At 39.9% G+C, this 19,734-nt stretch overlaps 2 protein-coding genes across 2 annotated transcripts; both read left to right on the top strand.

Moving 5' to 3' along the window:
• Nucleotides 1–306: 306 nt before the first annotated feature.
• Nucleotides 307–12,205, top strand: LOC114553677 (protein-glutamine gamma-glutamyltransferase 2-like; the record flags this gene model as incomplete). Its single annotated transcript, XM_028575015.1, has 11 exons — nt 307–319; nt 1,921–2,091; nt 3,507–3,761; nt 4,483–4,601; nt 5,141–5,269; nt 6,440–6,617; nt 7,376–7,511; nt 11,059–11,168; nt 11,638–11,753; nt 11,904–12,030; nt 12,120–12,205. Coding segments are annotated over exons 1-11 (1,440 nt in total), but the record flags the coding sequence as incomplete, so codon positions are not given.
• A 1-nt stretch (nt 12,206) lies between these two features.
• On the top strand, nt 12,207–18,167 carry LOC114553676 (protein-glutamine gamma-glutamyltransferase 5-like). Its single transcript, XM_028575014.1, has 5 exons — nt 12,207–12,278; nt 14,978–15,152; nt 15,379–15,542; nt 17,303–17,439; nt 18,020–18,167. The coding sequence occupies exons 1-5, from the start codon at nt 12,258–12,260 to the stop codon at nt 18,165–18,167; spliced, it is 645 nt and encodes a 214-aa protein (XP_028430815.1). The 5' UTR covers nt 12,207–12,257.
• Nucleotides 18,168–19,734: the final 1,567 nt, after the last annotated feature.

Raw genomic sequence — 19,734 nt, 5'->3', positions numbered from 1 at the left:
ACTTGTTTCAAAGTGCAAACAAAATCTGTTATTGCAGGTTTAAAGTTACCTGGAAATGCAAAACAAATCGGTACAATAAGCTTCCGCGTTAAAATAGTTTAGACTGAAACAATGATAAATGCATATGTATATGAATATGCAACCCTCAGTCTGATCACAGATACAGCGTTTAAACCTCCTAGACGTAATGTATGTAAATTTGAGATTGGGTTGGGCTTCCCAGGTATTTTGAAGTCAAGCCAGTGTGTGCTTTACTGTCATTCCATCGTCATCTCCTATTCTAAGAGGCAAACCATGTCTGGAACAATGAAAGAATCTGGTAAGTACATCATAGTTTTTAACATAGCTATCTGGTTTAAGTTTAGTTTGTTTGCATGCATTGTATAAATAAAGTCCTTAAAGTTGCAGGGTTATGCATACAACTCAATATGGACTTCACATTTTATTAAAATGATACGTCTCTTTAGCTGCTAGATTCTTCATCAGCTTTTAACTGTGTCTGTTGTTTAGTGATGAGCTGGAAAATGTACAGCAGGTTAAATAAATACTGTTAGCTTAAAAAAAGCTGTAAGTCTGATGGCTGTGAGACTAAAAGCCCCAAAAAAGACCAATTAGCTGAGGTTAAAATGCTCTATAGAGCTGAGGATAACTGAAAAGTTCAGGTGATAATTCCCTGTGGGTTCATCTCATAAAAATATTGATGTGAAAGTGCAACTTTGAGGTTTAAAACAAGATGGTTAAAAGGAACAATGGAAAACTACACCTTGTCAGGAATTGTCTCATCATTTTGGGTGCAGGTGATCTTCCCAATGCTGTTTCAGACTTCCTGTGTCATGTTCATGTTGTCGTCATCAACTTGTCTCCTATTGAGCACACAGCTTTGAATACATTTGCCTCTTACAGCTTAAACTGCTTTTATTATTATCAGGAGATCAGAGGCACACATCAGTTAGTGTGTGAATGTGACATTACCGCGTGCTGTCAAAGGTTGACACTTACCCAGGCTGTCATTCAGAGGGCTTAAGGTGGAGGCAGGTTTTTTTCTTCTCTCTTCCCGTCCTATTGCGTCCCATCTTCACACATTTTTCACCACATTTATTCCACATCAGTGACATTTTACACTCTGCCAAACATATTGTTTCCTAACCACCCGTCCACCCGGCCCTTCCCTAGTTTGTGTCGCTACTCATCACAGTCACCTGTAACATGCTGAGCCAGTTTGTTGACCTGGACTCACTGAACCAGCTCAGACAAGCTTCACACTTGGCGTCTTTTGTAGCTGCCAGCGTCTGTTTTATATTATAATCCTATCAAGTAATCCATGTTTTCCGGGACTCTGTATCGGCAGATATTCAATATTTTAAAAAAATCGGATCCAGGGGGGTCAAAAATGCTGATCGGGACATCCCTAATAATTATTATATAAAAAAAATAAATTAAAAACACAGGTTAATAATTATTATCTCTCTCTCTCTCTCTCTCTCAAATTCTTGCCCTTGTGGGAGATTTTGGGTCTCCGTAAATTAGTGTGTATTTTGGCTCCCAACGATCACAGAAACAGAGAAATCGAGACAAACTGGAAAAGTTTTAAGGGAAATTTCACAGTTCAAGGTGTTTTCACTGTTGATGTGTTTAACTGTTTCGCTGTTTCTTAAATTCAAAAATTGCAACATCTTTCCAAAAGTCGAGTAATCCTGTTAAATAATCTTGATTTCAATATTGACCAAAATAATTGTTAACGAGTTTTTTTTCCATGATTCACATATGAATGAGATCTTTGCCTTCTTTATAAAAAGTGAATAATACAGTTAAATATTACCATGGTCAAATAAATGAAAGTTGCTGTTATCTTTTTTGGTAGCCTGATGTAGAGAGATTCTATGAACTTTCTCACGTTTGTATGTTGTTCATTTTTTTCAGTCTTCAAGGGAGTGGATCTCCACCCACAGACCAACAACGTTAACCACCGCACCAGAGAAATCTCCCTGACTCGGCTGATAGTGAGGCGGGGCCAGGCCTTCAAACTGACCCTTAATCTGAGGCAACCTTTCAACCCTTCTGTTCAGCCGCTCTGCATCTCTGCAGCGACAGGTCGGTCCTTCATTAAATAATTAGTTTTGAGTAGTTGTTAAAGGTCTATGCTTCCCTACATAGCCAAAACGCAATAACTAAATATTTAGTCACAATTGAGTTATGACAGAACTCTGACCTTTTAGCATCTCAAACAGCATGTACAATTGTCACAGGTAGATTTCCATTTTGATGAACTGGCAATTCAGTTTGTTGTTCCACATAACTAAATGAGACATCAAGCCCTGCTAAACCCCTGTAAAGGCAACTTAACTTAGTTTAGCTTAATCTAGTTTAGCAGATTTGCAAAAACTGCCATCTCAGCTCCAATGGAATTCATGTGATATAGGGGTTAAGTACAATGAAATCTCATTTAAATGTATAACATTTTTAATTTCAGTATACTGTGGGCTGAATATTAATTATACACACCTAACAAATCAAAGATTTATTTAATCTACTGTATATGATTGAATGGTTGCAAATGTACAGAACTGCATTCACAAAAGAATAACACTGTCTCATAATTACAAGAACCTGATCTTGTAATTTTGAGATCTTTTCTCATAATTATGGGATAACGTGGCCAATTCTTTTTTTAATTTTGTGAATGCAATGCGCTTCCCTATAAAATGTCCCAAAATAAAACCGTTCAAATGGAAGAACAGTGAAACAACACATATTGTTAGTTTTCTTTTTTTACATTTACAAAAATCACTTCATCAATATATGCACACATTGACAGTGAAGATTATAACACACGGCTGCAGCTAGTTAAGGGAAGCTGGCAATAAGGTTTCAATTTAAAGATCTGAATCAACACATATTTTAAAACTTCTATAAAACAAGCTTTATTTTCTTGTCTGGTTCTATCTCAATTATATTTTTTTCTTGAATTTTCTTTTTTATATATCTCACAATTATTCTGCTTCCTGTTAACATATAACACATTTTGTACAGTTTCCCCTGAAGCTTGTCCAAAGGCAGACTCTACATTTCTAGGTTTTCTTTATGCTATTCTGAAAACTTTGCTTCTCAATTTGTTTCTCAATTTGACTTCAAGTACTCTTGGTTTTTGGTCTATTCAAGGGGTTTTATTGACAATACATGATCTATCACATCACTTCTTTAGCTAGATGGTTTAGTCAGTAAAAACCAATTGATAGATGGATGGATGGATGGATGGATGGATGGATGGATGGATGGATGGATGGATGGATGGATTGATGGATGGATGGATGGATGGATGGACGGTTGGTTGTTTGGGTGGATGGATGGATGGATGGATGGATGGACGGTTGGTTGGGTGGATGGATGGATGGATGGATGGATGGATGGACGGTTGGTTGGGTGGATGGATGGATGGATGGATGGATGGAGAGTATTGGTACAACAATAAATGAAGGTCTGACTCCCTCAGTGGCTCCTCTCTACAGGCAAACTTCCAACTGAGAAACAGGGGACGTTATCATTCTTCGGTGTCCCAGATGTTGTCAAACGTTCACCGTCAGCAAAGGCGGTGTGGAAGGTAGAGCTTGACAAGGGTTCCTCCACAACAACAGGCAACCTGATCCTCACCGTCACCCCCCCGGCTGACACCCCCATAGGGGAGTACAACATGACTGTGAAGCACAGAGATCAGGAAATGGTTCTGGCAAAGCCTGTGGTGCTCTTCAACCCCTGGTGTCCCGGTAGGTTGTCTGTCTCTCTCTCTGTCTGTCTAGTATGACTACCACACTGTAAAAATACTACTACTAGTTACAAGTGAAAGTCCTGCATTCAAAATGTTACTTACCGTAAGTAAAAGTATATACTGTAAGTATAATCAGGAAATTCTTAAATTATAAAAGTAAAAGTAATCAATGCAGAAAAATGTTCCCTGTGACTTTTATATTATTATGTATTATATCATAAGATCATTAATACTCATACATTAATGTAAAAGCAGGATTTTACTGTTGTAGTTGGTTGAGGTAGAGCTAAATTTGAACTATTAACTGATGATTATTTTAATTATGGATTGATCTGCTGATTATTTACCCCATTAATCGATTGATTGTTTGTAAGAATCTTCACAATGCTTTTGTTTAAAACTATTTAAATAGTTACCAATTTATTTTCTGTCAATCAAATAACTGATTATTTAACTCGACTAATCATTTCAGCTGTACTTGTGTAAACTGTTGGGTAGTTTAATGTAGACTTTGTTTGTAATGTAACTGAAGCTGTAGTGAAGTAAAGTACTATTACTATTTCCTTCTTAATTGTTAAAGTAGCAAAGTGGCATGAAAGGAAACACTCAGGTAAAGTATACGAGTAGTGAGCATTTGTACTTAATTACAGTACTTATTTTTTTTTTTTTTTTTTATTCCATCGTTTGTCTGTCTGTCTGCATGAATTCTGTCTCTGTAGATGACTGGGTGTATCTGAAGGATGAAAATGAGATAAACGAGTATGTGATGAATGAACAAGGAATTATCTACAGAGGTAGTAGCAACTACATCGGCTACTGTAACTGGGACTTTGGACAGGTACACACACACACACACACACACACACACACACACACACACACACACACACACACACACACACACACACACACACACACACACACACAGTCAAGGCTTATGGGGTTCTCGAGGTTGTGACAGTGGCAGCCAATCACTTTGCTACATTCCCCCAAAACACTATACAAACACTATACACTACTGAATACTTAATGTTTACATTTGAATAACACTGATTTAATAGCACTGAGTCATTTTATTTTTTAAAACCAGTCCTACTGAATTTGGCCGGTCTGAATTCCCTTTACTACTTTAATACTTTCAGTACATTTATGATATCCAATATTCAACATCCAGGCTTATCCCTGGTATCTCGAATATTCCATATCTGGAATTTTAGTGTCTGAATTTTGCCAGGAGTAAGGAGTAGGGGCAATTTGAATATATTCTACTCTGCTGCTTAGAGCATAAGATGTCTCTTTAATTATATTCCCATCCTCAGTTAAATACCACTGTATTGGCATGAATGAAATACAATCTTCCTGTCTCCTTCTGTCCAGTTTGAAGACGACATGGTGGACATTTGTTTGAGGATGTTGGACCTCAACCCCAAGTACATGAAAGATCCCGGTGACGATGTCTCTGCTCGCTGTAACCCCATCTATGTCAGCCGCGTGGTCAGCGCCATGGTAGGACATGCTCTCTGTGTTTTTATCCATGCTGGCGGCAGCCGTAGCCGGAGGGACTATGTTTTCATCCCTTGTCCATCAGCACTTACGTTGTCCGTCTGTCCCATTCTTGTGAACGCGATATCTCAGAAACCCCTGGAGGGAATAACAAATTCAAGTACAAAACAACTCTCAACTACTGCCAGAAATGCTTACTTACATTGTAACCTTGGTTCTCTGAGTCCTTGGTTCTCTCTCCACCATACTCCACCAATCTCGTGTCTCGTCTCGTGAGCTGGGTGTCTCGTCACACCCCTAACAACCTATTCCCATTTTAGAATAATACATTTTATTGGATTACAATTATTAACGCTTTATTGTGTAGGCATCTCTAATGTTGCAGCAGGTAAAAGTGGAGCTAATTGTAACTACTTTATGTACTGCTAGCTGGTTTCACCTGTTAAAACACATTATTAGTTAATTTATATTTTGTATTAATAACCTGACTCTGCAACGTCACTAAAGTTATCAAAATAAATGTAGAGGAGTAAAAAATATAATGTTTCCCTCTGAAATGTAGTGGAGTAGAAAAATAAAGTAACATAAAATGGAAAGTTTCAAGTAAAGTACAGGTACCTCAACACTGTATTTAAGTACAGTACATGAATAAATGTACTTAAATGTACCATCATTAGATGGTGAACGTGGAAAAGATCATACCTTTTTTGTTTGCTTTTGAAAAAATCTTTTTGGCTTATTATGAAGTTTGAAACTAATAACACTTTATGACCTACTGACATTCACAACTTCACACAGACTCAATGGGATTTAATAAAGGGTTTCTCACTTTATAATTAACCATCAGACCTACACTTATACGTGTTTGTAAATAATTCATACTTTTTTTCAATAAGCTTGAAGTTTAACTTTGAAATCAAATAGTCGGTCAGTCAAAAGTTTTCTGTTTGCAGTAGAGAAACTCTATGTCATCTTTCAATTTCATGCAGTTCCACGTATTGGCAGTTGGGTTATCTCACTGTAATAGTTCTGTAAATGTTAGTTCCAATAAAGAGCTAAAGAAGAAGATGTAGATGCTATAGTTTTCAAGATATAGAAAGACTTGGCAATGGCGTCTTTTTGAAGAAAAAAAAGTTACATTATAAGAATGCAAATTTACTTGTTTTCTTCCAGGTCAACACTAATGATGATCGTGGTGTCCTGGAGGGAAACTGGTCAGATTCATATGCGAATGGGGTCTCACCCACTCACTGGACCGGCAGTTACGCCATCCTTAAGCGCTGGTTTGTCTCCGGCTCCCGGCCGGTCAAGTACGGGCAGTGCTGGGTGTACGCCGGTGTGATGTGTTCAGGTAACGTCAGAGGCTACGTTTACAGTACTGTTGTATGTAATGTTTTGGTTTAAAAACGAATATCTTTTGCCATGTTTGTGCCTCACATTGGCACTACTCTGGCATTTCCAAGCCCCTAAAACGGGGACATTTTAAAACACTGCTGTCCCTGTTTTGGTTTACAAACTTCAGGGTGGCGTTGTAGTCTGGACGGGCACAAACCTGATTTTCAACCGCAGAAAAAAGATTTTGTTTTGGGTAACCTTAAGTAGTACTCCCGGCACACAAACACATGTTTCCTGGGTGGAAGTCTTGTGTTTTCCCTGGGACACAAACTCCGCGCCTCGCTTCAAAGCCCTGTGTTTTTGGACACACCCATCCACCCCGACCTCCTCCCAACACTGATCTTCGCACTCTTATAAAATGGCAGTTATTGTGGTGCATACAGTAATACATTCGTGGAATACATACAATTTACAAATTACAGTGCAATCCTTTTCGTAGCTAATATGTACGACTGGTTCATGAGAACAGCATGAATGCAAACAACCCAACAGTCCACCTATGACTACAAAGTCAGATCCAAAGGTGTGCAAACCTGCATGGGACACTTTATTGAAGTCTGACTTTGTCTGTCTTGCTGTGACAGTAAATAAAACACCTTTTCACTTGGGATGACATTCATGATTTTGGCACCATGGCAGCTTAGCAAAGAGGATAACAACATGCAAAAACAACAAGCTACAAATTCTGACTCAGATCTTTGTGTTTGGTTCCAGTGATGCGCCTGCTGGGCTTCCCCTGCCGCGTGGTCACCAACTTCGAGTCAGCCCACGACAACGATAGGAATCTGACCATCGACGTGTACCACGCCGACTACGGAGTCAGAGAGACACCATCCCCAGACAGCATTTGGTGAGAGACAGAGGCTATTATTTTACTAAAATATTGCTTTCTACCATGGCAGTCCTACAGTCCTCGTTCTGAAGCTGATACAAGGCTTCTCAGTCAGTATGGAGAAGAAAAACGATTACAGCCACAAATTACTCTTTCATCGTACATATGACGTGTGTATTGTATTAAAAAAATCAGAACTTATCATTTTAACATTGTGACTTGTTAGTGTGTGGTGTTTTGGTGTTTGGTGAAATGCTCATTCTTGACATAGAGATAGAAGTAGCTGTCTAAAGGGCCAAATAAAACGTATTCCCACTCAAAACCTTAACCTGAATATCGCAGTTCATATGTAATAATCTTTGACTTAAAACTTGACTTGGACTTGAGTCAGACTTGAGTCGCTCTTCTCTGTAATCGTGACTTGACTTGAACTCACACACTGATGACTTGGACTGGAGTTTTCATGAAGTCAGATTTGTTAGTCTGTAACTGTTTCCTACACGAGTCCTGGACTCATGTCGCTATTCTCTGGACTCTTGACTCGACTCGGACTTTAACTCAGGTACTGGTGACTCGACTAGGACTCGCACTTAGACTCGGACTTTACAGTTAGTGACTCGACTACCAACACTGGTCTCCACAAACTAAACTTAAATACGTAAATATTTTCATCCCCAGCTAATCTCTAACTTTGTCTGTCTGCTGTTTGGTGCGGTTAGGGAACAGTGCTTTTTTCTCTGAAAATGGAAACAAAGCTATGGAAGCGGTGAGAGTAAACCAAAAGAATAAACTAGGCACTAATGCCGCGTTCTATTTACCTCGGAATTCGGGATCCGGAACTAGGAATGATGTCATACCTGAGTTGAATGCGTTCTATTTAAAACTTTCATTGGTCTCATTAGCTCTAGCCCGGTTAGCTATTGTTAGCAACCAGTTCATAACAACGCATTACGCCGTTTTTTGTGCATGCAAAGAGAGTAACAACATGTCCACAGATAGAAGTTGGACATGCCTGTGTGAACGACTGATTTACTGTCACAAATAAGACAGAAGTGCTTATAACTTTATGTTTCTGCAGCTTTCACAACTGTTGATACAGGGGGCAGCCATGTTGGATTTTGAACTTGGGCTACTGCGAGGTTGTATAAGTTAAAAGTAAATTCGAGGTCAGTGGGGCGTGTTTCCGACTTTGACCTCGTAAAAGCGAGTTCCGAGGTTAATAGAACGCGGCATAAGTATGCCATTAAATTGTCAGGTTAAAAAGGTTTAAGGCATGAATCATTTTTCTGGAGAAGTGTTGGCAGTTTTTATAGGCCACATCAAAGTAAAGAGGTGTGACACATTCTCAGGGCTATTATCATGTCAACGTGACACACACTACTGACATCTCTGTGGTGACTTAAACTTTTAATTAGCTGATTGAGGCTATGTTCACACTTGGCATCTTTTTTGTCAAGAAAAAGTTGACTAGAGCGCTTTTATAGTAAAAAATTTGAAGCTGGCAGCGTTTTGGTTCCAAAAAGCAGCCAAAAGGGTCTTCTGTTGCTTTAAAGTGTTCATATTATGCTTTTTGGCTTTTTCCCCTTTCCTTTATTGTGTTATATATCTTTTTGTACATGTTATAGGTTTACAAAGTGAAAAAGCCCAAAGTCCATCCCAAAGGCACTTACTGTCTTCCAGAGAAAACACAGTTCACAAACTGCTCCAAACAGCTCTATTGTAGTCCAGCCTTTACTTCCGTAACGAAAGTTATAATGCTCGCCTAGCTGCTAGCATGGCATGACCTCATGCTCTGCAACTGACAAGCCAGCAGTGCTTACCTAGCTACTGCGCATGTGCAACTCCCAACAAAGATAGGAACAGAAGTGAGATGTGTCACTCTGTAGCTGAAACAGAGCTCAACACACAATGTGTAGTCCAACAAAAATATGGTGTTTTTTGAAAATTAAACCATGTAAACCTATTCTGGTACAACCTCTAAATACAATTATGAACCTGAAAATGAGCATAATATGAACACTTTAACATCAACTACTGCCACAGTATCCTAGTGCGCTATGTGGAGCGGTGCTACTAAGATTAGATAAAACAAAGCGGTGGAGTGAGTTGGAGAAAGAACAGAGAGAGGTAGCAGTGCTGCTAACGTTACATAAAACAAAGCAAGTTAACTGTACAGGGCGCACCCAGTCATACCGTATAACTCGCTGTGCTCCGAACTTTTTTCAACTTTAAAAACTGCAGGAAAAAAAGTTGGTGGTGGTGTTTAAAAAGCCCTCAGGACTTTTTTGAAAACACGGTTTACTCCATATGAAGCTCAGCGCAAATTCTTTCAGGAAGACGTCATTACCCCAATCACTACTCATTCTTAAATCAAATCAGCTGTTCAAGAAGTGACGTGTCAGTTAAACCAATCAGACTCGGCCACGAGATTCAAGGGCCAATCACAGCCTTACAACTCTGCTTTAAATCTGTTCTCTCCTTGTGCTGTCAGCTGTCGGTTCAGGCAAAGCGCTGGACCCTCCTCCTCCCCTGCCTCCTCCGGTAGTTGTGTTTCTCCGGCTGAACGCTCCGTTACCTCTTCGGTCCGGTCTCTGGTCTCTTTGCCGCCGCCACCGGTGTCTGGGCTCCATCGGGGGGTTATGTTCCTATTCCCTACCCCTTTAAGATGATTATTAATTTGATGGAGTCCAATCTCCAAAAGACTTTGTACATTCAATATCATACAGTTGTACAATAAATATCTTTGCATATCTGCAAACGAAGTCTCTCCTGATTAAAATAGGATTATAATGTAAAACATACACTGGCAGCAGACGGCAAGTGTTAAAATAGCCTAAGAATGTCATCTTTGTGTTGGAAACTTTAACTGTCCCATGATGCTTTAAAATACTATATTTGAGCCTTCACGTCAAATGCGCAGCACAAAATAACATAATACTACGACACCAGAAAACAATATTAGTAATACTTTGTGTGCTGGACCTTTACGGACCTTTTTGGAATATGTTCTTCTAAACAAGAATAACACACTGTTGTCCATTGAGACTAAAAATATGAGCATTGAGAACTTCATCTTTTGACAAAGAACAAAACAAAAAGTCCAGTGCTGAAGAATTCCCCTGTTCTAGTTTGGATGGTTTATGTTGTGCTTTGTTACAGGAAGAACTTGATTTTTTTGTTTTGTTTGCCTTCCGCATTTTAGAATCAATCTGTTAAACTTAAAGCCTACAGGTCACAGACACTGTGCATGGACTTTTCAGTGAAGTAGGACAAATCTTGTGTCCAGCAGTTTAACTTTTGAACTGAAAAATATTTGCATATTTATATGCTCTAGGTTTTTTCAGTGAGGAAGGAATATAAATCTTTTTGAAGACATTTTAAACCATGTAATATAACTTTTTTTGTGGAAGAAAAAGACATTAGAAGCAAATGATTTCATATGTCTCAAGACATGTAAAAAGGGCGTCTTAATATTCTAAAATATTATTGTTAAATATAATTTTCCAGTGTTTTATTTCACATCTACTGCACTGTTGCAGAATCTTAAAGTTGTTTTGTATTTTAGGAACTTTCACGTGTGGGTGGAGGCATGGATGAGGCGGCCAGACCTGGCAAAAGACGGCAAATATGACGGCTGGCAAGTTCTGGATCCAACACCACAGGAGAAGAGCCAAGGTACAGACTCTCTTGTTTATCTCCATAACTTTAAAGAGTCTCTATTATACTCATTTCAGTGTCACATTTGTACTCTTGAGGTCGACTAGCATAGGTTTACCTGCTTTGATGTTCAAAAAACATTTTATGTTTCTCTGTTTCTATTCTTAAACAGGTCAGCTGACCTGAATAGAAGTGGGCATTTTGACCTGAAAGTTCTTGAATTTATTTGCCGTAGTGCTTTTGTTTTGAAAGTCCCTTTAAAGTTACAATGTGTATACTTTGTATGTTATTGCAGGAAATTATGATGGCACATGTAAGTTAAAACACCCCCAGTTGCTTTTATCACAGTGTCATTCTTTGCACCACCAGATGGCACCAAAGGGAGGAATTTTAAAATCCTTCAGACACAAAAATAAGACAAAACTATTCTGTCAGTTGCAAAGGTTGTTACTTTATTTCCTGATTTGTCCTGTCTCTCCTCCTGTAGGTGTTTACTGCTGCGGTCCAGCCCCCGTCGTAGCCATCCTGAACGGAGAAACAGACCTCAAATATGACACCCCATTTGTCTTCGCTGAGGTCAATGCCGACTGCATCGACTGGCTGGTCAGTGAGCAGAGCTTGATCTCATCAATGCCACATTTAGTGAATTTAGTGTAAAAAAAAAAAAAAAAAAAAGACAGAAAAAGTAAAACAACCAAATGCAACTTTGGTCTTTTTGTTGTTTCTATAGTTTGTGTTTGTGTGTCCTGTCAGGTCAAAGCTGACGGTTCAAAAGTGAATATCTTCTCTGACACGGCGAGAGTCGGTCAGAATATCTCTACCAAGTCTGTCGGCTCCAATAAGAGGATGGACATCACCGACAGCTACAAATACAGAGAGGGTGGGTTCACCTGACAAACAGGTCACACAAGCAGCTGTACATTATTACAATAGTGGCTCTGAATATTGACTGAATCACTACATTTACAGGAACAGAGAAGGAGAGGTCTGTCTTTCACTACGCCACCACCAGAGACCTCTCCAAGGCTGATGCGATTGAAGAGGAGGGGGAGAGGAAGTACGGATGTAGTAACCCCAGGCATCCCCCCTCAACCTCCGTCACAGCCAATGTCCATGTATTTTGAAGAGGTGCGTCACAGAAACTCCCTGAAGTTTCTCTTTAGAGCTATTGAACAGGATGTTTTTTTATGTTATATTCAGAATTTTTCTGTTTTTGTGGCTATAATATATCATTTTAAACCAGCACTTATGGGGCATCTTGGTGGGGTTTAGGATCAAGCTCAAATCGCAACAACTACGGTTTGAATACCATTGGGGACCTTTGTTGCTTTGTTGTTTCCAATCCCTCTCCCCTCCAGCCACATATATTGTCTCTTTTCTAATGAAAGCAAAAATATCCATAAAAAAACTAACCTTTGAAATATCAACTTGTTTCTTTTTTCTGCTTTGTTGTGAATAAGTTACACCTCATCTTTCAAGATCACTGCATCTACACACAAATCAAAACTTGCATTGACGTACGTACAATGACATTTCAAAAATCAAAACCAAGGCAGCTCCATTCTTCAAGTTTGACAAACTACATACATTAGTTCCTAAATAGTCTAGGAACTAAATAGTCTATCAGATTTTTACTTATGCATCCTCACTTGAGTAAAATAAAATTAATAATTAAGATAAAACTATATTTATCCAGGGGGAAGTTGTTGTGCAGTAGTTGCAATACAAAGTGGGAAGAGTGAAAATATAAAGGTCTAAGATAAGATGCAAATGAGTTGCAAATCCATATTTAAAACAATATATAGGCTAAAAATGCCAAAAACAGGTTAACGGTGTGGGTCAAAAAACTATAAACTTTACCTCTGATTTGTTACTCCTAAATGCAAAATGCATCCTGTTGCTTATACACGACCATTTGTCTTTATCTAAAGCCATGACAAGGTCATTGCCCCAGATTTGTAAGAGAAGAAGAGAAGAGAAGAAGTGCAACAATTAGATAGAATACCATAACGTTCTTTGCTTTTACTTTTGATTAGTGGCAGTCTTTATCATCTAATTCTGGTGCTCAAACCATAATTTATTTTCTTTTATTAGAGAATGCCCAAAACTCAACATAACCACATTTCAAAATCATCAGTAATGACCAGGGTATCCTATCTCCATCAAGTCAGTTTTATTAATATAGCCCATCCATCCAGCCTGAAAAACCTCCCTAGGGAGGAGCTCGGGGGCATCCTCACCAGATGCCCAAACCACCTCAACTGTCTCCTTTCGACGCAAAGGAGCAGCGGCTCTACTCAGTGTTCCTCACGGATGACTGAGCTTCTCACCCTATCTCTAAAGGAGAGGCCAGCCACCCTCCTGAGGAAACCCATTTCGGCCGTTTGTACCCTGGATCTTTCGGTCATGACCCAGCCTTCATGACCATAAGTGAGGGTAGGAACGAAAATTGACCGCCAGATCGAAAGCTTTGCCTTCTGGCTCAGCTCTCCTTTTGTCACAACGGTACGATAAAGTGAATGCAATACCGGCCCGCTGCGCTGATTCTCTTGAATCTCCCGCTCCATTGTCCATTCACTCGGGAACAAGACCCCAAGGTACTTGAACTCCTTCACTTGGGGTAAGGACTCTTCCCCCCCCCAAGTAGGCACTCCATCGGTTTCCTGCTGAGAACCATGGCCTCAGATTTAGAGGTGCTGATCCTCATCCCAACCGCTTCACACTCGGCTGTGAACCGATCCAGTGAGTGCTGAAGGTCACAGACCGATGATGTCATCAGGACCACATCCTCTGCAAAAAGCAGCAATATGATCCCCAGTCCACCGAACTGCAACCCCTCCCCACCACGACTACGCCTCGATATCCTGTCCATGAATATCACAACCCACAGGATTGGTGACAAAGCGCAGCCCTGGCGGAGGCCAACCCTCACCTGGTCTAACGTCCAATGTACTGCCGAGAACCTGGACACAGCTCTCGCTCGGGCGCACAGGAATTGGACGTCCACAAATCTGCCTCAGGGGACATTCGCTAGCTTCCCAGATAATTTCAACCAAAACAAACAAGCGTTTTGTAATAGTTGTTACCTGTAATTATGGATAGGGTGGTGGTGCTTGTTAAGTATGAAGCACACCCAAATAAGAAATGCTTTTGTGGCAATGTGGTGTAGCCTCCCCAGGCATAAACACTTTCACTATCTCATGGTACATCACAAGCTTGAGCATGTAATGGCCTTTACGTAACATTTAAAACATCAACCGCATCAAAGACAAAAAAATTGATTTGTTTTAATTAGTGTAATCTTCATCAATAGGTGCGTTTGTTACGATCGCCTATAGTTCCCTGCGAAGTGGACTGCACAGGGTATTCAGACATGTTAAATAAGATTCCAAACCATAGGGAGCAAACATGCTCAGTTAAAAGGGAACTATGAAATGTGTAGGGAAGTACTGATCACTTCACAGGAAGTTGCACCTCGCTGAAATGACACCGAACATCTTAAATGTACATTAATCACTTTATTCACAAGTTACAGACTTTTCAATAGAATAAGTTTTGTAATGGTATCAGTTTTCGTTTGAATATTTCAGTGCAGTAGTGTAAAATGTCCACAGTAGCAGCAACATATCCAAGATGTTTACGTTACCAGGGTGACGCATTACCAGTAAGTGATATCTGCGTTGGTGACGTTGCACATTGTTCCGAATGAAGGAATCGTGTCGAGGAAAGTTCCCTTAACCGACATTTCCTGAACAGGGAGCAGGAAGTACACTGTGGAACAGAACACAGCTAATGTCTCGGTCCTCTCATTGTGTGTGCTGTTGCAGGTGACCCCACCAAAGAACTGTGAGGATGTGAGATTGATGCTGGTGCTGCAGAGTAAGAGCAGTGCTGCCATGCGACTGTTCATCAGCATCAGGGTCCAAGCCATGAGGTACAACGGCTCACCAGCTGGGACCATCCAGACCGAGGTCAAGGAGGAGACACTGCTGCCTGGGAAAGGTGAATCTTCTTCTGTGGGTGCTTTTCTGGACAAAGATGTTGCTGTTGAATTTTGGGGGCAGATAAGACAGAAAAACAGACAGATATCTCAAAGGGTGGGCAAATAAAACCAACTCTATCTGTGTGTCTAGAGAACACAAGGGTTAGGTGAGAAAACAATGTATGCTTCTTGGAATTTGTTGTGATTCGACTTTAAATCTCTCTTCTCTTTCTTTGTCTCTTGAAGAGCTCTCTGTCCCTATCCAGGTCCCGTTCTCGGCCTACTATAAACCCATGATGGAGTGTGACATCATGAAGGTTTCAGCCTTGGTCACGGGCAAAGAGAAGCCAGATAACACATACCTGGCTGTGCATGACGTCGTGCTGCTTGATCCTCCTATTAACATCACGGTCAGTAAAAAACCTCTGCCTTTAAAATCAAGTTATCTAGCTTTGTAACTAAATAATATCAGCTCAGTGTACATAACAATATAGTCCCCAGACCTTCCTCCACAGCGCTTCGGAGGAGGGTCTTGCTAGTCCACACAGCATTCTGGGATGGGAGAAAAACGTGCTCTGGTTTTTTGGCATTTCTTTAAACCAAAAGTTAGCGCCAGAAGGAACTTGTTCTGGTGGAACGTGTTCATTCAAAGGTTGTTTAAGTCGTGCAACAGAAAACTCAGATTGGACAGATAGTCTAGCTAGCTGTCTGGATTTACCCTGCAGAGATCTGAGGAGTTAACCATAGTCCTCATAAATCCTCCAGAGTTTAGAATGCCAACTCAAAGAAAGAGGAAGGTGATGGACATCCGGCAGAATTTCAGGCGACAACTGAACAATCCGGGAAATAAAACGTTGTTGATATAGACTAATAACAAGACTACGTCTACAGCCACGCTTTCGGCTCTGTGACGTCATACTAAATGAGTTAAATGCTAACCTCAGTATGCTAACATGCTCATAAGTAATGTCTAGTGTCTTAGCATGCTAACATTTCCTAGTTAGCACTAAACTACAAATGATGCTGATGGGATTGTCATTCGTTTTGCAGGTATTTGGTAATAATATGAAGTATTGGACTAATTGAAATTCAATCATTTGTCATGAGGGGGGCATTAATGTGTGCACAAATTTAATGGCAATCTTTCCAAAAGTTGTTCAGACATTTCAATCAAAACCACAAATGTGAAATTTGGGAAATCATTCAAATGATTATGTTGAATCCTCTGGAAACCATGAATGTCTGTGTTAAATTGAGATATTTCACATGATGAGATAAACCTTTTACCGACCAGTGGCACTAAAGGTCAGGGGTCACCTATTTTATGTTATATTCTTCCCTCTTTCATGTTACAAGATATGACAATGATAACCCGGACGACGATGGAATATTAACCGTTTATTAATACGACAGCATGGCTAACACCAACAACCGAGGCCAAAGTTACCCACAATCCATCAGGTGTATCCCAACTATGGATCTAATAATAGACCAAAATACACAACAACCTAGTCTCACATTGCTAGACCTATCTCTACAGCGCTGTGTCAGCACTGCAGTATGGTCTGGCTGCAGCACCTATCTATTCTGGGGTAGGGGACAAAACCGTTCTGGCTTGTTTTTATTTCTTTAAACCAATCATAGCCATCCTGGGTGGCACTAAGACCCAGATGCAGCAACGGTGCCCTTGCAAAAGAAATAGCAGAGATATCAGAAGGGGAGGGACATCATGTCAGGCTTTTTCCATTATTTATCCATTGAGCCAGACTAGGGATCACCAGTCTCGGATTGTGTTAAGTTTCATGGCAATCCATCCAAAAGTTGTTTAGATATTTCAGTCTGGACCATATACAATAGAAAGATAGAAACAATAAGTAAATTTGTTCCTTTTTTTTTTCTCTGACAGCTTTAGTTACTTTTCAGATGACCGTTTTTAATCCCCTTCCTGTCCAGTGAAACCCATGTATCTCCAGATGTGTTGATGTTGAATGTTTGTGATGAAGTGAAGGATGGAGGGTTCCTTTATGTGTTGAGAACATTCTCCTCCTTCTTAAGCTAAATAAAGTCTTTAAAAAGACTCTTGATTCAGCTGGTAAATGCATTGTCACAAAGCTGAAAACAGGGCTGTTTTTCTAACACCATATAATCTGATAAAATGTGTGTGTTCCAGGTTTCTGGTATAACCAGACTGAACAGAGAGGCAGAAGGGGAGGTGGTTTTCATGAACCCGGTCACCGAGACGCTGAAGGAGTGTACTCTGACTATCTCTGGAAGTGGCCTGTTGAAAGAGGACATTGAAGTCAAAGTGTGTGTGTGTGTGTGTGTGTGTGTGTGTGTGTGTGTGTGTGTGTGTGTGTGTGTGTGTGTGTGTCATGCAGCTGTAGCGAATTTGCGCTTGTTTAATTCAGTCAGTTGACCAGTCATTCATTTCAGTGATAATTGTGTGTTTGTGTGTTTTCTGTACGTGTATAGGGGTTGTGTGATAAGGGCTGGGTTGAAATGTTTTACATACTCATGCACTTCTGATGTACACTCACTTAAAGGATTATTAGGAACACCTGTAAGATATCTTGTTATTGAAATTATTTAATCAACCAATCACACGGCAGCTGCTTCAATGCATTTAGTTGTGTCATCCAGGTTTAGACAATCTCCTGAACTCCAAACTGAATGTTAGAATGGGAACGAAAAAGTGATCTAAGCAACTTTGAGCTGCTTGTTGGTGCCAGACGGGTTTGAGTATTTCACAATCTGCTCAGTTGCTGGGATTTTCACGCATAACCATTTCTAGGGTTTTGACTTAAAACCAGAACTCTCTGATCAGAGAATAAGCAAATAAGATTATGAATCTGATGTTTGTTTATTTTAAATCTTTGTGTTACCACAGGATTCCAGATTTGAAGACAAACAACCGAATATGTGTCAAGTTCCCCTTTGTTCCCTACAAGCCCGGAAAGAAGACTGTCGTGGCCAACTTTGACTGTTCCACCTTCAGAGACATCAAGGGCAGCTGCACTGTCGATGTAAAGCTGTAAATTCTCTGTATCGCTGAGTAAGAGTCACACACGTTGTAGGTTCAAGTTTGTATCTTTCTCCTTTAAAGAGAAAGGTAGCTGCAGTCAGTTTAGATTTACAATGGTGACTTACAAAGAAAAACCCATAAACCATTGAAACGTCCAGCAGAGCTCTACTTAATTTTTAGGTGCACTTACTTTCAGTTTAACCTGTAAATAAAGTGGTTTAGATCATCTAGATTACATCTGGATATACTGGACTGCTCTGGTACTGTATGTTGCCCGGTTGGACTTTGCTTTAGTGATGTTGCTTTGTTCCCAGATCTCAGAAATTGCCCAGTTGAGTATAATATTACTATAATCTCGCATTGCCAGACCTATCTCCACAGCGCTGGGTAGGAAGGTCTGGCTCCTCCACACATTTCTTTAAACCACTCACAATCGGCCTTTTAATTGGGTAGCTTGCTAGCTCGAAGTTTGTTGTTGTTCCCTGAGTGAAGGGAGTTTGAGAACAGCAACACAAAGAGAGCAGAAGGTGAGTTTCAAAGCCTGACCTGGCATGTCAGGCTTTATCCTGGAAATGTACTTCTGTTGATCCAGACTAACGTTACCATAACCAAAGGAAAAGTTGCATAAAGATGAGAAAACCAACCCCTAAGTTGTTATAAACCAGAGTCGTCCTTTAAATCTAGAAATGATGGTATAGCCAACATACACTTAAATATAACACAATTAATGATATTTGCTCCAATAAATACGTTTTTATTTTACAAATTGAGGCACAGATTGGATCTTATTGAGGCTGTTAATAAGTGTGGCTGTCTCTTAAAGGTCTGAGTTAGAGCCCAACTGACACTGAATGGTGGAGGTGGATACTGATAACTTTCTTACCAAAGATATGCAGTGGAAGCAGGGTATTTTATGCTTGAACAAAATATATATTCTTAAAAGACTCGTCACTAATAGATCTACTCAGTTATGACGCTGCAGTGATTTTGGAATCTGCTGGAGAAACAGTGTAGCTGATGCTGTCTATAAATGACTGTACACACACTTTAGCCACACATACACTGATATAAAAATGTAATGAACCAGTATTAGCCTGCAGTACATTTAGACCGGTGGTGCCACTTCAGGTACAACATTTTATCAAGAAATCATGTCAAGGGAAAGTTTACGTAACTAAAGAATGCACTGACATTCAACAGTTGAGTATACTCACTCCACTGTTGTCTCAATTTGTTATGTTCAAGGTCAAATGTAAACTGCAGTTTATCTGCACCAAAAAAATCTATGCACATGCTTGGTCCTGTGAGCTTGAGTTAAAATGTTTTTTTGTGGCTAATGGACTAAATAAATAAAAATGGTTTTATTGAATATGTTGGCAACACGCACAAATAAAATGTTATTGAAAGCCATGTGCCCTTTGTCTTTAATAGTGGTGTTATAGATCTTTCTGTAATTACACTGCTGTTATAATAAAATGAAATGTGTTGATTGGTTCCCAACCTGGGTGGTAGGTTCCTGCAGACATCTGAAGGGTCACCAGATGATTTAAGGGATAAGAAAGACAACTACATATTTCTGT

The sequence above is a fragment of the Perca flavescens genome, chromosome 4 (genome assembly GCF_004354835.1).
Source record: "Perca flavescens isolate YP-PL-M2 chromosome 4, PFLA_1.0, whole genome shotgun sequence".
Taxonomy (NCBI): Eukaryota; Metazoa; Chordata; class Actinopteri; order Perciformes; family Percidae; genus Perca; species Perca flavescens.
The sequence above is the reverse complement of the archived record's forward strand: the minus strand, read 5'-3'. Positions and strand labels throughout refer to the sequence as shown.